The sequence below is a fragment of the Narcine bancroftii genome, chromosome 3 (assembly GCF_036971445.1).
Source record: "Narcine bancroftii isolate sNarBan1 chromosome 3, sNarBan1.hap1, whole genome shotgun sequence".
Taxonomy (NCBI): Eukaryota; Metazoa; Chordata; class Chondrichthyes; order Torpediniformes; family Narcinidae; genus Narcine; species Narcine bancroftii.
Genome location: NC_091471.1, coordinates 354901420 through 354920295, shown reverse-complemented (window position 1 = coordinate 354920295; position 18876 = coordinate 354901420). Strand labels below are relative to the sequence as shown.

Sequence of the window (18876 nt, the reverse complement as noted above, 5' to 3'; positions counted from 1 at the left end):
AACGCAGTCACAATGTCGCTCCATCCGCCTTGTCAATGCCTTTTTCCTCTCCGGGAAACGGCCACACAGACCGATTTGCTGCCATAACGCGTTGAAACAATGTGATACCGTCACCGAAATATCGTCCAACGCACTGGGGCCAGCGGGGAGGTGCCCCTCTCTGTCCTGGATACCCACTCGGGGTCCACATAGACAAGGGGATCCAGTGAGCAGACAGCGTGACAGCGGAGGCCACGCTTCCACACCTTGAACAGGGGTGATGGGGTTCCAGGGGCTTCAAGACCCGCGCATATCAGGGCAAAATCTCACTGGGGATGACATGAAAACAGAACATGTCTGAGAGAGGGGGGGGGGGGGCAGAAAGGAGGGGACGAGGGGGAAGAAAATGGAGGCGGGAGAGGGGAAGATGGGGAGGGGGAGAAAGATACACACAGAGCGAAGTCTGGGGTCTGATGATAGACACAAATGCGCTGGATAAACTCAGCGAGTCACGCAGCGTCCATGGGAAGTAAAGGGCAAGGGCCCTTTGTCAGGAGACACGGACAACAGGAAGATATCGGAATAAAAATGCGGGGTGGGGCACAGGTAAGAGGAGGAGGTGGATGCATGTGGGAGGGTAGAAGAGAAAGAAGCAGAGAAGTGACGGGGATAGAGGGGTAAGAAGGACGGGGTAGAGGGGTAAGAAGGAAAGCTCTATGATGGAAGGACCGGAGAAAGAGAGGAACTGGGGAAATGGGGAGGGGAGGAGTGGGTTAATGGAAATCTGAGTAGTCGAGACAGAATACAAGGTGATCCTTTGATTTGGAATAGTCCCAACTTGGCAGTATGAGGCCATTTACATGTCAGTGTGGCAAATGGGTGTGGAATTGAAGTGGTTGACTTCGGTGGGGGGGGGTCCGGCGACTATCTTATTGAAGACAGATGGAAGGTGCTCAATGAAACAATCTCCCACTCTCCCTGACGTAAGTGACCACAATAGGAGCATCAGATACAGTGAACAACACCTACAGATTCAGAATCGTTTTTTCCCCACTTGGAAGGACTGTCTGGAGCCCACAATAGTGGTGGGGGAACAAGTGAGCCACTTCTCAGGGGTAAGTAACAAGAGGTGATTAGTGGGAAGAGATGTGTGTGAGGGAGTCATGGACGGATGGAGGTGTGTGAATGTGAGTGGTCCTCCAGTGAGGGTCAGTGTGTGTGGGTCCTGTCCCCCCCAGTGAGGATCAGTGTATGTGGGTCCTGTCACCCAGTGAAGGTATGTGTGGGTCCCATTCCCCAGTGAGGGTCAATGTGTGGGACCCGTCCTCCAGTGACGGTCAGTGTGTGGGTCCCGTCCCCAGTGAGGGTCAATGTGTGGGACCCGTCCCCCAGGTGACGGTCAGTGTGTGGGTCCCGCCCCCCAGTGACGGTCAGTGTGTGGGTCCCGCCCCCCAGTGAGGGTCAGTGTGTGGGTCCCGCCCCCCAGTGACGGTCAGTGTGTGGGTCCCGCCCCCCAGTGACGGTCAGTGTGTGGGTCCCGCCCCCCAGTGACGGTCAGTGTGTGGGTCCCGTCCCCCAGTAAGAGTCTGTGATGGTCAGTGTGTGGGTCCCGCCCCCCAGTGACGGTCAGTGTGTGGGTCCCGTCCCCCAGTGAGGGTCAGTGCGTGGGTCCCGTCCCCAGTGAGGGTCAATGTGTGGGACCCGTCCCCCAGGTGACGGTCAGTGTGTGGGTCCCGCCCCCCAGTGACGGTCAGTGTGTGGGTCCCGCCCCCCAGTGACGGTCAGTGTGTGGGTCCCGTCCCCCCAGTGACGGTCAGTGTGTGGGTCTCGTCCCCCAGTGAGGGTCAGTGCGTGGGTCCCGTCCCCAGTGAGGGTCAATGTGTGGGACCCGTCCCCCAGGTGACGGTCAGTGTGTGGGTCCCGCCCCCCAGTGACGGTCAGTGTGTGGGTCCCGCCCCCCAGTGACGGTCAGTGTGTGGGTCCCGTCCCCCCAGTGACGGTCAGTGTGTGGGTCTCGTCCCCCAGTGACGGTCAGTGTGTGGGTCCCGTCCCCCAGTGAGGGTCAGTGTGTGGGTCCCGACCCCCCGGTGACGGTCAGTGTGTGGGTCCCGACCCCCCGGTGACGGTCAGTGTGTGGGTCCCGCCCCCCCGGTGACGGTCAGTGTGTGGGTCCCGACCCCCAGTGACGGTCAATGTGTGGGTCCCGCCCCCCCAGTGACGGTCAGTGTGTGGGTCCCGACCCTCAGTGACGGTCAGTGTGTGGGTCCCGACCCCCCGGTGACGGTCAGTGTGTGGGTCCCGCCCCCCCAGTGAGGGTCAGTGCGTGGGTCCCGTCCCCAGTGAGGGTCAATGTGTGGGACCCGTCCCCCAGGTGACGGTCAGTGTGTGGGTCCCGCCCCCCAGTGACGGTCAGTGTGTGGGTCCCGCCCCCCAGTGACGGTCAGTGTGTGGGTCCCGTCCCCCCAGTGACGGTCAGTGTGTGGGTCTCGTCCCCCAGTGAGGGTCAGTGTGTGGGTCCCGTCCCCCAGTGAGGGTCAGTGTGTGGGTCCCTACCCCCCGGTGACGGTCAGTGTGTGGGTCCCGCCCCCCCAGTGACGGTCAGTGTGTGGGTCCCGACCCCCAGTGACGGTCAGTGTGTGGGTCCCGCCCCCCCAGTGAAGGTCAGTGTGTGGGTCCCGACCCCCAGTGACGGTCAGTGTGTGGGTCCCGACCCCCCGGTGACGGTCAGTGTGTGGGTCCCGCCCCCCCGGTGACGGTCAGTGTGTGGGTCCCGACCCCCCGGTGACGGTCAGTGTGTGGGTCCCGCCCCCCCGGTGACGGTCAGTGTGTGGGTCCCGCCCCCCCGGTGACGGTCAGTGTGTGGGTCCCGACCCCCCGGTGAGGGTCAGTGCGTGGGTCCCGACCCCCCAGTGACGGTCAGTGTGTGGGTCCCGCCCCCCCAGTGACGGTCAGTGTGTGGGTCCCGACCCCCCGGTGAGGGTCAGTGCGTGGGTCCCGTCCCCAGTGAGGGTCAATGTGTGGGACCCGTCCCCCAGGTGACGGTCAGTGTGTGGGTCCCGCCCCCCAGTGACGGTCAGTGTGTGGGTCCCGACCCCCAGTGACGGTCAGTGTGTGGGTCCCGACCCCCAGTGACGGTCAGTGTGTGGGTCCCGACCCCCAGTGACGGTCAGTGTGTGGGTCCCGACCCCCCGGTGACGGTCAGTGTGTGGGTCCCGCCCCCCCGGTGACGGTCAGTGTGTGGGTCCCGACCCCCAGTGACGGTCAGTGTGTGGGTCCCGACCCCCAGTGACGGTCAGTGTGTGGGTCCCGACCCCCAGTGACGGTCAGTGTGTGGGTCCCGCCCCCCCGGTGACGGTCAGTGTGTGGGTCCCGACCCCCCGGTGACGGTCAGTGTGTGGGTCCCGACCCCCAGTGACGGTCAGTGTGTGGGTCCCGACCCCCCGGTGACGGTCAGTGTGTGGGTCCCGACCCCCAGTGACGGTCAGTGTGTGGGTCCCGACCCCCAGTGACGGTCAGTGTGTGGGTCCCGACCCCCAGTGACGGTCAGTGTGTGGGTCCCGACCCCCAGTGACGGTCAGTGTGTGGGTCCCGACCCCCAGTGACGGTCAGTGTGTGGGTCCCGACCCCCAGTGACGGTCAGTGTGTGGGTCCCGACCCCCAGTGACGGTCAGTGTGTGGGTCCCGACCCCCCGGTGACGGTCAGTGTGTGGGTCCCGACCCCCAGTGACGGTCAGTGTGTGGGTCCCGACCCCCCGGTGACGGTCAGTGTGTGGGTCCCGACCCCCAGTGACGGTCAGTGTGTGGGTCCCGACCCCCAGTGACGGTCAGTGTGTGGGTCCCGACCCCCAGTGACGGTCAGTGTGTGGGTCCCGACCCCCAGTGACGGTCAGTGTGTGGGTCCCGACCCCCAGTGACGGTCAGTGTGTGGGTCCCGACCCCCAGTGACGGTCAGTGTGTGGGTCCCGACCCCCAGTGACGGTCAGTGTGTGGGTCCCGACCCCCGGTGACGGTCAGTGTGTGTGTGTGTGTCGGAGAGGCTAGGTCTGCCACTCCAGGAACTCCTGGCAGCTGCCGAAGTGCTTGACATCCCACTGACAGACCCCACCCTTGTGCTCGGTGCACACGCGGAACGTCTGCACTATTGAAACATCACTTTGTTCCTCAACATCTGCAGCTGCGAATGTTTCTACTGTATTTGTTGCCTCTTTTCCCCCACATATTGTGTCATAAAGTTTTCTAAACCTTGATGAACTCGAAACGTGCAATTTTGTTATTTTTAAGAACAGACCAGCTGAGTTTCTCCGGTTATGACAAAAATAGGCTAAATCTAAAAAACCGGAACCTGATGGGAAAGGAGATCACCCCAAAGTGTTCAGATATTGGACCAGGTGTTTGGGGACAGGGTGGCCGGATCAGGACAGCCAGCGAGGCTTGGTGGTGGGACAGGACCATGAAACGGGGGGGAAGGGGGGGGGTCCTCCGTAGTCTCGGGGAACTCGACAGGGTCCCCAATGGATCCGACATCGGCTTGATTAAGAGGAGACAGAGGTTACAGGAAGAGGTGTATGATAACTTCCAAAAGAAAAGGCGGCGGCCACTCACCCCATCGGCCCGCTGCTGTCGGTAGAAGTCCCAGCCACACCGCCACCCAAGGCCACTCTCGGCATTCTCACCGGGCGGAGGGAGCCCCTGACCCACACCGCCACCCTGTGGCTAATCTTGGCGTTGCCGCCGGGCGGAGGGAACCCCCCCCCCCCTTCCCACATCGCCTACCTGTGGCCACTCTCGGCGTTGCCTCCGGACGGAGAGAGCCCTCCTGCCCCCGATCCACACCACCACCCTGTGGCCACTCTCGGTGATGCCTCCGGGTGGAGAGAGCCCTGCTGCCCTCGACCCATACCGCCACCCGGTGGCCAGTCTCAGCGTTGCCGCCAAGTCGAGAAAGAGGCAGAGGGACAAGCTGGACATCTCGCCAAGCTTTCCTTTCCTGGTGCCACTGTGTGCCATTCAGCCCCTCATTCAGATACTAACTCCATGGGGTTCTTCAGCTCCCTCCCAAGCTCAAGAAAGACACCCTGGTCACAACCTCGTTTAAGTCATGAAATATGGGATATGGAATTGGTGCAGGCCAGTGGGACTAGGGAGAATAATAGCTTGCCATAGACTAGAAGAGCCTGTTTTCCACGTTATTATGTTCGGTTTGTGGATAACTTCACAACAAACGTACTGAAGTAAAATACGAAAGTCTGCAGGTACCATTATTTAAGTCACAACACAATGCTGGAGAAACTCAGCAGGTCAGTGTCCTTTTTTTTAAAGACAAAAATAAGCAGGAGACAGTAGGTGGAGAAGTGGGGGGAGAGGGAGGAGTCACAACAGGGATGGCTTGGTGAATAAAGGGAAGGGGATAGAAAGCTGAGGGAAAAAAGACAGGGAGAAGAAAGGAGAGCAGATTAGCAGAAACTGGAGAAGTTAATGCTAAGGACATCCAGTTGGTGATTGCCCCAACAGAAAATCAGGTGTTCCTCCTTCAATTTACAGGTGGTCTTGGTGAGATAGTACAAGGCCGTGGACAGACATACGTGTGGGACTGGGACATGGAATTAAAATGGTTTGCCACTGGGAGATCCCTGTCACGAGTGCAGACAGGGTGAAGGTGCTCAGCGAATTAATCTCCTAGTCCAGTCTCTCCAATGTAGAGAAAGCCACAAAGGAGCTCTGGATGCCTTAGTGAAGTGTTCCAACTGCCAATTTCTTGACCCCCCCACCCCTCTCCATTCCCCATCTTTGACTCCTAACTTGCAAATAGCTTTTTACACCAGTCGTTTCACACCCACCCTCACTACTGAATACAATTGCTGCTGCTATTTGAACAGAGAGGACCCCACCAATACCTTGCTTCCAAACCATGGTCTCAACAAACCAGAAAACATTTGAAAGAGATTCCTGGCATTACAGAGAGTACAAATGCTCAACTTTCCGTTCTTGTCAAACAGAAACACAGTAACTCAATAACAAATGGTAAAGCAGCAGGGGTTGATTTCTCTGACTAGCTCTGACAGAGAGCTCTGACAGAGAACTCCTCCTGGGAGAGACCACGCTCTTATCCATCACAAGTCTGTTATCTGGTTGAGTACAAGATGGAGATAATCTGTAACAGGCTTTGAGGACCAGAGGGAACAGTTTTTGGTGAGGGCATGCTAGAACTTTGGCCCTTAGTCCTCCAGTGCCCCAGACAGGACCCGCACCATGGAGTTTAACCGCTGATTAAAATTTGAGCCGTGGTGTTATGTACAATTCATACCCCTCACTCCTGCTGAACTCCAGAATTATCAGGTAATCCCACAGTCTCTCACAAGGATATGGAGAGCACAAATCACTGCTCCACATGCCTTATCTGTGTCACAGTGACAGCTCTGTCAACAACAGATGCTGGAGGTGAGAGGGAATCAGTTCAACCTGCCACTGAAATTACTTTAAGGGAAGATGATGAATAATCTTAAGCAGAAACTGATAAAGACAGTTCCTGAATCTGGAGACACCTTCAACAGATCATTTGCCAACAATGAATTGCACAATTTTACCCAAAACACTAGTTATAAATCTTTGTCTCCTATGAATGCTGAGTTTCTCCAGGATTTCTGTGTATTAACTGCAATCACAGCATCTGCAGACTTTGTTGTTTCACAAAATTTTCAGAATTTGTTTTAAATAGAATCTCAGAACTTGAGGTGATTTATAAAATGCAAAACATTCTGCCTGGTCCCAGGGGCTGCTGGATGGCAAGCTCCCTGTACTCCCAGCCCGGTCCAAAGAAACATCAATCATTTGGTCTGTGGAAAAAGTACGCAGTCATCACCAAGAAACGTACACATTATCTCTGGGGATTTTGCAATGATTCACATTTATATTATGTCTTTCATGTCGTTTCTTTTCTTCATGGTTAGTGGAGTGGTCGGCACAACACTGTTACAGTCCCAGCAACCTGGGTTGGAATCTGGCACTGTCTGTAAAGAGTTTGTACCTTCTTTTTGTGTCTGTGTGGGTTTTCCTCTGGGTGCTCCAGTTCCCTCCCATGTTCCAAAGACGTGTGGAGTTATAAGTTTAATTAGGCATTGCAGGCTTGTGGGTTTGGAAGGGCCTGTTTCTGTGCCTGTATCTCTAAAAATTAAAATCTGGTTCTTACTGCTGTTAACAAATTATTGATTGGACCTCGAGCTGCCAGTGGAAGTTGTGGATGCAGATTCAATATCAACAAGCAAGAGAAGATTGGATAAGTCCATAGATGGCAGAGTGTGGAGGGCTTGATCCGGGTGCGTCAATGGGCCAAAGAGCCTGTTTCTGCGCCGTTGTGTTCTATGTTTCTAATGGGGGTTTCTTTGCATACAGCTAAATTTTCATTGAATTACCGATGATTGAAGAATCTGAACATGATACCAGAAGAGCTTCCCATTCCATTTCAGCACAGTGCAAGATAAGGAACACACATTTAGTGAAAATCCCGATGAGCCTGCAGATATTTCTCCCACATCGTTCCTGTTCATCTCAAGTAATTTTGCTCATCTGGAAATTTACATACAAACATATCCATGATAATAAATCTGGACACATGGTTAATCTGGATACAGGCTTCTCTGTCAACACACAGCGCCAGTTAGTGCATTAGTGTGCCAATGACCCATGCTCGAATCCAGCACTATCTGAAAGGAGTTTATATGTTCTCCCCATGTCTGCGTGGATTTCCTCCCACCCTTCCTAACAAATGGGGGTTGTGGGTTAATTGGGTGGCATGGGCTTGTGGGGAGGGGGGGGGGGTGGAGGGAGGGCCTGTTACCGTGCTCTATGTCTAAATATAACATAATTTAAAAACATCTATAAAGAAAATCACAAGTTGTAGTGCTATTATACACTCTCCTGCCAGTAGGGGTACCCACTCCCACAGGCATAATTAATGACACATCACATACTGCATTCATTTTAAATGTGGGTTCTGAAGGTAACTTGCAAATAAATGCATGGCATAGTTTTAATAAAAGAAATTGATTATGCAACCCATCCAACTGTCCGTTACTCTTATCCCCACCCTAGATGAATACATGAAACAGACCATTCAGCCCATCCATGCTGGCATTCATGTACTTATCTACACACTTCCCAGCACTCACCCTGCAGCCTCCTATGCTCTAGATTAGCAGTTCTTGACCCTTCCCACCCCCCCACTCACATACCTATGGCATCCTATGTCATAGGTGCTTTGTGGTTAGTAAAGGATTACTGAAGGTGGTATGTGAGTGGGGAAAAGTAAAGGTTGAGAACCACTGCTCTAGATTTTTAAGTCTCATCTTTATATGCAGCTCAGAATATCAGCCAAACCTCCCTCCACTCCACAGACTCCATCTGCTTCTTGCACTGCCTAGGAAAGGCAGCCAACAAACTGAAGAGCCCATCACCCTCCAGACACCCTCTCTTCTCCCTCCTCCCACCGGGGAGAAGGAGTAAGAGTGTGAAAACATGCACGAACAATCTTAAAGACAGCTTATTCCCTGCAGACATTAGATTCTTGAATGAATCCAACAGCAGGGCTCTCATGCTGTTTATTTTGTAACAGTATTTTACCATTTATTTAATATTTAATTAACAATGCAAATCGATCTTCCTTTTCATTGTAATCTTTGCATTCTTTACACAGATGTATGAATGTTAGAGATGACCTGTTAGTCTGTTCACGGAAGAACCCTTCTTACTATATTTTGTGACATATAAATATAAATATTGAACAACCTCCATCAACGCACTTGGTACATGTGACAATGACCTTGAATCTAGCGAATGGAAGGAGTTCCTCCTCACTGATAATCAACACAGGCACACCTCAAGGACATGTGCTGAGCCCACCACTCCATTCTCTTTCCACCCATGACTGTGTGGCTAGGCACAATTCAAATTCCTATAAATTTGTTGATGACACCATGGTCATCGGCAGAATCATAAGGTGGTAATGGGGAAGTGTACGGGAGTGAGAGAGATCAGCTAATGGTTCAGTGGTGTCACAACAACAACCTTGCACTCAACATTAGCAAAACTAAAGAGCTGACTGTAGACCTCAAGAAGGCGAAACCAGGAAAACACAAACCAGTCCTCACCAAGGGGTCAGCAGTGGAAAGGGTCAATTTCCTGGGTGTCAACATCTCTGAAGACCTATTCTGGGGCCATTATGAAGAAGGCTCACCAGTGGCTATATTTCGTTAGGAGTTTGAGGAAATTTGGTATGACACCAAAGACCCTTGCAAATTTCGACAGGTATTCTGTGGAGAGCATTCTGACTGATTGCATAACTTTATGATACGGAGGTGCCAACGCAGGACAGGAACAGACTATAGAAGGTTGTAAACTCAGCCAGCACCATCGTGGGCATCAGTCTTCACTATATTAATGACATCTTTATGAGGTCAGTGCTCAAGAAGCAGCCTCTCTCCTCAAGGACCCTCACTACCCAGGTCATGCCCTCTTTACACTGCTAGCATCAAGGAGGTACAGGAGGTTGAAGACACAGACACGTTACAAAAACCGCTTTTTCCCCTCCACCATCAGATTTCTGAATGGACAATGAACTACTGTACTGTATTTATAGAATTGTAATTTATAATAATTATGCACCTTGCTCTGAACAATACTGTTTCCACAAAACAAATGTTGATGACAATAAACCTGATTCTGATCAACTTGCCTTCAGAGACCACATCCAAAGTTCCAGTGACCTGAAATCATTCATCCAAGCAAAAGGGGGAACCATCCAAGGCACAGTGCAAACCCACAAATGGCGCTGTTCTGATATTAGTGGCTGAGAGTGGAACACCAGGACAGCTCTCCACTCTTCCCACAGTGCCAAGAGTTTTTGCCTGACATGCAATATCTGTGAATTTGGGGTTGGGTTCAACTCTTGACTAATTCCAGGAAGCATCATTGCCAAAAGAGAACTTCCTGCTGCAGAACTGGGATCGCTGCTGCCGGATCTAGTGTGGGTACCGGAGGGGGACTGATCGACCTCCTGTGCTGTAGCTATGCTATGGTTAGATATTAAATGCACAAATACTCTTGTCCTAACTGCCATTTCAGCTGCATCTCCCATATTGGGGATGAATGTAGCCTGGAAAAGCGAGCAAAGCCAAAACTCCCCTTGTACCCCTCAATGAAGGAATACAATAATGATGTCACTTTGCCCTCAACCTTACCTCTGTGGGCTACATGATTTGATTAACCTCAGCACTCTGTGTGGGGCAACAGCCTTAAATTGGCATCATTACTACCTTGGACAAGGAGAAACAACTGTTTGACATGTTGCAGCAGGTTTTTAAATTTAGACGTACAGCATGGAAACCAGTCCTTTTGGTCCAGGAACCCATGCTGCCCAATACATCCAATCGACCAACAACCCCTGGTACATTTCGAAAGGTGGGAGGAAACTGGTGCACCTGAAGGAAACCCACGTAGACACAAACTTCTTTAACACATTGCCTGATTTGAACTCTGATTGCTGGTGTTGTTCCAGTGTTGTCCTTTGACCACATGTGTCCACCTGTCTGAGCATGGACTTGATGGGAAACAGAGCTGCAGAAGTATTAAAAAAATCCCAGAAAACCTCACAGAATAAAAATAAAATTTGATTTATTCCGTCATTGCAAATTTGATTATGCACGATCCTCAACTTCAGTTTTCCAGTTTCAACAATGTGATAACATAGAACCCACACTAGGCAAACTATTCAGAGCTAAAGAAACACAACCAAGCAAACAGCAGCCATCTTTGATATACATATATATATTTTTTCTTGTACAAAGTTACATTCTGAACCGCAAAGGTTCATTAATAATAAGTAATAAATACTGAAATGGCTACACTGCAATATGAGCTATTGAGCTCACCATAATGAAGCCTTGGGTTTCAACAGAGAGCAATTTAACGCCGGAGCATTCAGTTTTCAAATTACAGAGCAATTAAAATACAAGATAAAGTGTCTAAAGAGTAACCTTACAAAAAAAATACCAACCATAAAATATGTATATTTTTAAAATAGGCTTGGAGAGACGCAAAGTTCCTTTCCCAACAAAATTGTTATTAAAATTAATCCACTTCTGTTAGAGAAAAGAAGACATTTTAGTAGTGTATATAAAATCGTTCTCAGGTGCAGCACATGTTAACTTCCCTGTCACAAGTGTCCAGAGTTTCTACAACAAATTGCATTATAAAAATTTGAAGTTGAATTGAATGATATCCCCTAAACACCACAGAGCTGGAAAACAAGATTGGCTCCCTACCAATCATCTGACACAAGTGCTACTCTGGGTAAATGTCCTTTGGTTACTGTGATAACACCCACACAGAAATAAATAGCTTCCTTTATAACAATTGCAGATACAAATGTAGTTCTTTCGAATAGTGTCAGCGAAATAACCGTTGGAAACTAACACCAGTTGTTTCACTAAGGCAGCCTATGTTTCTTTGAAGTGACTATGTTCAGCAAGCGTCTTTCAACAGTAGGAAGATCCCCATAGAAAGGACGAGGACGAGAGCAGCTCAGAGATACTTACCTCTTGTCCTGAACCTCACCATGCAAACTGAGGGACCATGGTGAAGAACTGCTCAAACACTTTGCGGTGAAAAAGTTCAAACTGAAATAAATCAAAGTAAAATAACATGCAAGGTGTGTATCTCAGTCTTTCTGTGGCGAAGTTATTCTTCAATCGTTGTTGAACATGACCTGCCACACGATTAAGTGACTTCTCTCTGCTTTGGCCAGCGAAGGCTGGACCTGTAGTGTCTCCCTGAGATCCTCCGTTTCTTCACTCTCGTCACCTAAAGGGAACAACAAGTTTCAGAATATCCTTGCCAATAATGAAGGATGTTTTGAGAAGAAAGCATGGACTCGCTCCACAGAGAGGATGTCACCCGACTGGCATGGCTAAATAACACAATGAAAGAGACTGGCTCCATATACATGACATAGAGGCAAGAGGAGGGGAGCTTACATTCATGTCCAAGACACTCAATGATCCAGGAAAACATTTGGTTTGGAGATAAGGAATAGCATATGAATGAGGTTTAAAATGGAAGAAAGGCAAGTGCTTGTGCGAGGTGTACAGCAGGGGTCAAAAGGGCTGGTACATGCACAAGAAAATCTGGAGGGGTCCAGACTAATGCAGATAAATAGTCAGTTTGACTTCTTGGTTGGTACAGACAAGTTGGACTGAAAGGCATGTTTCCATGCTTTACAACTCTGACTCTAAACCTCTGAGCTAGTGATGTAGTATTTTTCCCCAAATGATATTCCATCAGCTATTTCGGTTGTGCATGTTCTAATTTATCCCAATCCCACCGAGGGAGCAAACTGAGAGGCATGACATTAGTTAAATCATTGATACAGATCATGAATAAGCAGTTCCCATCCTTCTGAGTAGTACCATACCAAATCCCTGAACACCCACATGCACTGGTTCTCCCCTATCTATTAAAAAAAATTCCAAAGAATTAGTGGATTGAGGCTCTAAAGGTTGTCATAGCCGAAGGGTGGTAGTAGGGACGAGCTCCCACTGCTACACAAATACTCTTAAAGGAGGGCGTCTCAAACACCCTCTGACAACCAAATCCAACTCCTGGCTATGTGTGGCGTAGTTCTTATGCCCAGTGGAGCTGATCTCACTGACAGAAAGGGCAAAGACAGGCCACTGGCGTCTTGAAACCAGTTGCTCTGGGCAGATGAGGCTTGTTAACCATGGATGGTAACTCATCTAGGAGAAGGAAACCTCCACTGCCTTCCGGCTATACACACTCATGGGAAAGACTTTGGGATTAAACCCTGAGTCCCGAAGGCAGCTGACTGCTGTACCCAACACCGGCACTGCAACACCTGCAATGCTGGCACCAAACTGTATAGACTTTCACCGTTCCTTTGGATCCGTCATTAGCATGGAGATGGGAGTATCCCTCTGCATGGGCAACAGATCGATCTCCATATCAACTCTGCCCTGGCTTGCACCCTGGAGAGGCCACCCCAGCTTACCAGAGACACAGTATCCATGGTCAACTACGACCGATGGGAGGCCATGACGGTGACGTATGGATTGATCAAACACAACTTTCCTTTTCTGAAACTCATGTTGGCTTTGTTCAGTCCTATTACCCCTTTCAATGTGTTCTGTTATGACATCCTTCACTATATATTCCAGCAGTTTCCCTGCCAGTGACGTTATCAAACAGAGAAGCAGTACCTTGTTTTTCCTCCATCTTGTCTTAATGTGGGGTCACATTTTTCATCTTCCAATCCACAGGAATAATTCCATTAGTACGCAATTTGTAAACCAAAGCATCCACTCTCTGTAAACTAACCTTTTCAAAACATTGGGTCCTTGGGGATTTATCATCTTTTAAGATCACCAACCTCTTGAGTACTATTTGTGATTAATAATCAGTCTCTCATTTTCTTCCCTGAATCTCTAATGTATCCAGGTTTGTGCACCTTCTTCCATGAAGACCATTGCAAAGTAATTATTTAATTTCTGTTATTTCCCATCATACAGTTTCATGAATGAGAGGCCTTTCTTTTGCTGGTTTGCTTTCATGTTCTATTTTTCTTTTAAAAGAAAGAACAACTTGTTGTCTTCTTTTGCTGAACTGTAAAATGCTCTCAATCTGAGATCAACAATTTTTTTTGTCAGCTTTGTGTTTTGATTCCACATCATTTTTTAAATTCCTCTGGTCAGTCATGGATAAGATGGTCTTCATTTTGGATTTCTGTGCCCTGAAAGAATGCAGGAAAACTCCGATAATCTGCTATCCAATTTATCAGAAATCTGCATAGTTCAGCATCTGGTTCATGGGCACTGGTTCCTGCATCCCCTTGAAACTCACTGTGCTCACAGGGAAATCAGAGATGTCCCACAGCAGTTTGATAAAAAGTGAATTAAAAATGCGATGCATAATTAGAATAACATTCACCTATCCGGAGAATCTGCATATGAAGCACCTCAAGTACCTGTATGCCAGATTAGTAGAGTTTTACTGTACACTGGAGAAACCAAAAAAAAAAACACCACACTTCTTGTTATGTAAGATACTGAAAAGGCCATGTCCTCACCCATCCTGAAGTCAATGTAGCCCTCGCCACCACTCATAACCAGCACAGACGGTACTGACGATTGACCAGATACATCAGTGGCAACAGCTCCCAGTTTTTCAAACGAATGCTCAACATCATTAGGTGCACCTAGGTCATGATCAAACATCAATCAATCAAGATTATGGAAGCTCAAAAGAAATCCTGCAGATGTTGGAAATCTGAAATAATATCAGAATAACTATGGGTGGCACGGTTAGTGTATTTTTAAATTTTAGGTACACCTAGGTCATGATCAAACATCAATCAATCAAGATTATGGAAGCTCAAAAAAAATCCTGCAGATGTTGGAAATCTGAAATAATATCAGAATAACTATGGGTGGCACGATTAGTGTATTTTTAAATTTTAGGTACACCTAGGTCATGATCAAACATCAATCAATCAAGATTATGGAAGCTCAAAAAAAATCCTGCAGATGTTAGAAATCTGAAATAATATCAGAATAACTATGGGTGGCACGGTTAGTGTATTTTTAAATTTTAGGTACAGCACAGTAGAAGCTGATTTTGGTCATTTAAACCCTTGCTGCCCAATTACACTCAAATTAACCTACATACTTTTATGTTTTGAAGCAGACAGGGGAGAACGTACAAACTCCTTACAGACACTGCTGGACTGAAACCTCGGTCGCCAGCGCTGTAATAGCATTACGCTAACCCCACGACCCAAAATTAGACAGAGGTTAGCGCAACGGTTCGAATCCAACACATTACACGCAGTGTCCATAGGAAACTGGCTGCGAAGTATTCTGGAAGTGAGTTGAAAAGTGTTGCATTCATTCAAGTTTATTTTTACATGCCAATATTTAATGATCTTCATTACCTAAGACTGAAAAGTAGAAGTCATGTGAGCACTAGATCTGGAGCTCAAGTTGCCGATAGTTTGAACTAAAGTCTGTGTGGCCGTGGAGTCTGCGGGAGTTCTGGAGGTGAATCCATGGACACTCAATGACCCTAGTGGGGTGGGGGGGGGGGGGGGGGGTAAGGAAACGACCTTATTTTGCTTCTCTTTCTCTGGCTGTGAGAGGCACCAGGCAATTTCTGTCAATGACATAGCTTTGTGTGCCTTATGGCAGACTAAAGGAAATTTTGTGTGATATTACATTTTCTTTTTTAGACAATAAAGTTTCTTGAATTAGTTCTTTTGCTAATATGCCAAGAACTACAACTTCACAATTCCCACGTCTGCGGTTGAATTTGTTGAAGGTAGTGTGGTTCAGAAAATGAACGGTTACCAATGAATGAATGGCATCCTTAAACTGCTCACCTGGAACTGCCACAAAGAACTTCACAGCATCTCGGTGTCCATGGAAACATAGCTGAGCATGGGCCATAGAGCAGTAAGGTATAAATGTGCCAGGGGTGATCTTGTCACTGTTCTCATCACCGTAGACACGGATGACATTTCCGGGACGGTTTCCAGACCCCCCTGACACCTTATTGGCTGCAACAACAACAACAACAAAAATAAAGCGTTAAGTGGGAACAATGAAACAAAACAAGAACAAAGGGTCTCTGGAGAGAGAAAAAATACAGCCACAATTATGGCAGTGTTGGCAAAGCTCAAGCAAAATGAATAGGTGTTAAAAAAAAAGAGGGATTTCAGGGAAAGAATGCCAGCTCAGAAAGACCTCAGGAGAGGATCAACAAAGCATGCTATATTCGGTCTATGGAAGGAGGACATGGGTAATGGAGTGTGCTTAATGCCAAGCTGCCATTTCCCTCGTGTCAGTGAGAGCTCCAATGGCACCATTCATCACCTTTCAGAAACCCCATTTCCTGCAGTTTTTGCAGCAAATTCTCTTTCTAATAGGATTAGATGCAGACTCTCAAAATTTCTTCAGTTTTCTATGTACCTTCACTTTACAGATAGATACTTTAAAAATAAGACTGTAATTGTTGGTTTGTTTCCAAGTCGAGCCTATGCAACAGTGACTACAACTACACAGTGATTACTACTGCGTAGATCAAGGGAATAGAAAGCAGGACTTCAATCCTCTCCCACGGAATGTACAACCTTCCTGGCCCTGCATGCAAAATTTCCCCAAACTGCAAACACAAACCACGGACAGAGCACAAACCTATTCACGGTAAGTACCCAGACATGTTTAGTCTATTTTAACACACTGCGTCTCCCCTTTAACAGCTTACAGCAGCCCACACATTAACTCCACCACCCTGGTCCATCAGAAACACACGCCGTTGAGTGTGTTGTTCAGAACAATTAGTGTTGACTGCCAGTATTCTGAGCATTGGGTACAGACTGATTTGCAATTTCAGGACAAGGTGCAGAGTGCACTTTGCCCAAGTGTTTGCATATTGTCCAAGCACAAACAAATTTGCTTCTTTTCTTCCAACAATGAGCATCACCTCAGAGTCCAAAGTTGTCGACCCCATCGTTTCCATCTGATCGTAGCCTCTCTCATTGTGGATTCATCTCCACCAAACCCATTGCCTGCCATCTCAAATGATACATATTCCATCTCATTAATCTAGGCTTGGTAGAATGCCGAACTACCATGAGTTGCTGGTCAGACCAAGACTCAACAAAAACTGGCTAAACAGGAAATTGGCTGAAACATTAAACAAATTGATTGCTGACAATCACATGGATGGTGTGGAAAAAAAAATACATACAAGACGCAGGGGTAAAAAGCCTCCTGAAGAAGGAAGCTCCTGCATTCTACTTGTGTGATTGAAGATTCTGAATGCAACTTTCATAGACTGGTCAAAACACAAGATGGTTGACAGAATTACTCAGGAACCGATGCAAAGAATGTATGCAGTTTTCAAGAGCCCAACTTCAATTTTATTAATTTCATTATTCACGCCATGTTTAATTGGACAGAGAGCAATTTGATCAGGATTTGTTTTAGTGATATTTTAGAAGTTGGCTGAACATTAGACACATTCTCCATACCTATGACCACCCTGTTTTTCTCAAATTAGTAAATGGTACAGCAAATATGGCAGATAAACAAATAAAAAACAGGCATAGCATTGCACATGGATATGAAGGACCTCTAAACAAAATTAAAGGCTCCTTGGAGCAGGGGATGAACATCCAGAGGCTACTGTGACCATTCAGCAAACACACAAATACTGCTGCAATGCAGTGACCAGCATCAGGATAACATTCAGACAAGATGGAGAAACAGGGGAGGCCAAACATTATAAATAAAAAGTAGATGTAAGCTGCCTTTACTGGCTGAAAAGGCGGAGACAGAAAGGTTCTGATAGTTTGATCTGCACTTACCCCTCAGACCCAGTAATCGTCCCTGGTGGAGGACTACAGCTACAGTGAGAAGAGGTGACAAGGGGGAGGTGGACAAGTGTGACAGTAGAGGAAAAGGATTAGAACCCACCACTCTTGGATCTCAAGCCTGAAGTTTGCTTTTTAAAAAAATTATAAACACTTGTAAAACAAAAAAAAAACGTTTAGGTAAACAAGAAAACCTTTAATCAAGATTAATCTGTTTGTGGCTTTGGCAGCCAGAACCACACTTTTAAATGAAATGGATGACTAATAAGTTGTTCTGACAACACTCCCTGTCGAACCCAATAAAGCCACTTTGCTGGGTGATATGCTTTTACCTGGTGATAATTAGTTTCATCAGTCATCAGTACCTTTGCTGGTCTTATTCCAATACCAAATCTTTTGCTTGCATCAGCTTATTGGTTCAGAATGGCCAGGCTAAATGAAAGCATTTCCTGTAATGAAGCAGTCAAAGCTGATCACACTATTCCAATTGTGGTCCAAGCAGAGTTTTATAATGTTGTAGCTCTATAAAACTCTGCTTAGACCATGCTTGGAATAACATGTTAATTTTGGTCACCTCATTATAAGAAAGATAACAGAGCAAGGGGTTTTCTCTTGGGCGAAGGAGGATGAGAGGCGACTTAATTATGGTCCATAGATTATAAGAGGTACAGGTCCATAACCTTTTATTCGGAATCGTCCTGACTGGACACCTGCCATTGTTTGAAATCTTCTGGATTTCAGAATCATTTTGATTTCTGTCCCTTTAAGCAAATGCCTTGCACCTAGCCCCGCCGTCCATCCTCCCCCAACTCCTCTGGCTGTCTGTCCGTTGCCCCCTCACTCCCCCTGCCAGGGCAGGTGCCAGACTATTTTGCGCTCTAGGTCAGGCTGAGAGCAGTGGGGTGGGGGGGGAGAGGAGCTGGCTGGGCCAAGCGCAGGTGGGGGTGGGGGGGAATGTGGTGCTAGCCGAGCTGAATGCGGGCAGGGTGGTCCGATGTGTGCTCTACAGGAGGCTCTTGACCGGCGCATCTTTCAGGTGGAGGTCGGAGGCGATGAGGGCCCCGGGAACAGTCAAAAAGGTGGCCAACGTCGGCTACTCAGAGCCAGTGGCTAAGGGGGAAGAAGGCTGGACATGAGGTGCAGAGCTGCAGGAGGAGTGGGCCGTTAGGGCAGTGGACCCAAGCACCAGCAGCTTTCAGGCGCTTATCCAGCTCGTCAGGCTGACTCTCAGGCATACCCTTGCAGCGCAGCGCTGTCCTTCGCTCTCCCCCCCCACCCCCCCCCAACCTTCTGAAGTGGCAACAGGGTCCAGAGTTTACGGAGTGCTGCACCGGATTGCAGCGACGGCTCAATGCGGGAGAAATGGCTGTCTTCGTTACCCATGATCCCACAAGCAACTGGAACTGCTCTGTCAGCACCAAAGCTCTTCCAGCTGCATGGGGGTTTATGGATAAGGAAGATGG

General features: G+C 48.3%; 1 protein-coding gene and 2 long non-coding RNA genes across 12 annotated transcripts in view; 1 reads left to right on the top strand and 2 right to left on the bottom strand.

The window, feature by feature from the left end:
* Positions 1-4645, bottom strand: part of LOC138759458 (uncharacterized) — a 36446-nt gene extending 31801 nt beyond the window's left edge. For all 3 annotated transcript variants that reach the window (XR_011354844.1, XR_011354842.1, XR_011354843.1), the window contains exon 1: positions 4582-4645. This is a non-coding gene — a long non-coding RNA (uncharacterized lncRNA). The remainder of the gene's footprint in view (positions 1-4581) is intronic.
* On the top strand, positions 651-11672 carry LOC138759460 (uncharacterized). The gene is made up of 2 exons (XR_011354846.1): positions 651-1094; positions 8669-11672. It is a non-coding gene; the product is annotated as an uncharacterized lncRNA (long non-coding RNA).
* Positions 10628-18876, bottom strand: part of LOC138759450 (C-Jun-amino-terminal kinase-interacting protein 4-like) — a 159195-nt gene continuing 150946 nt past the window's right edge. For 3 of the 8 annotated variants that reach the window (XM_069929900.1, XM_069929902.1, XM_069929906.1), the window contains 4 exons: positions 17408-17446; positions 15419-15595; positions 14111-14239; positions 10628-11832 (listed from right to left, as the gene is read on the bottom strand). In XM_069929900.1, coding sequence (XP_069786001.1) covers positions 11717-11832; positions 14111-14239; positions 15419-15595; positions 17408-17446 — 461 coding nt within the window. In that variant the 3' untranslated portion in view covers positions 10628-11716. Of the gene's footprint in view, positions 11833-14110; positions 14240-15418; positions 15596-17407; positions 17447-17498; positions 17545-18876 lie in introns of those variants that run through there. The other 5 variants (XM_069929901.1, XM_069929907.1, XM_069929904.1 and 2 more) reach the window with 4 other exon arrangements.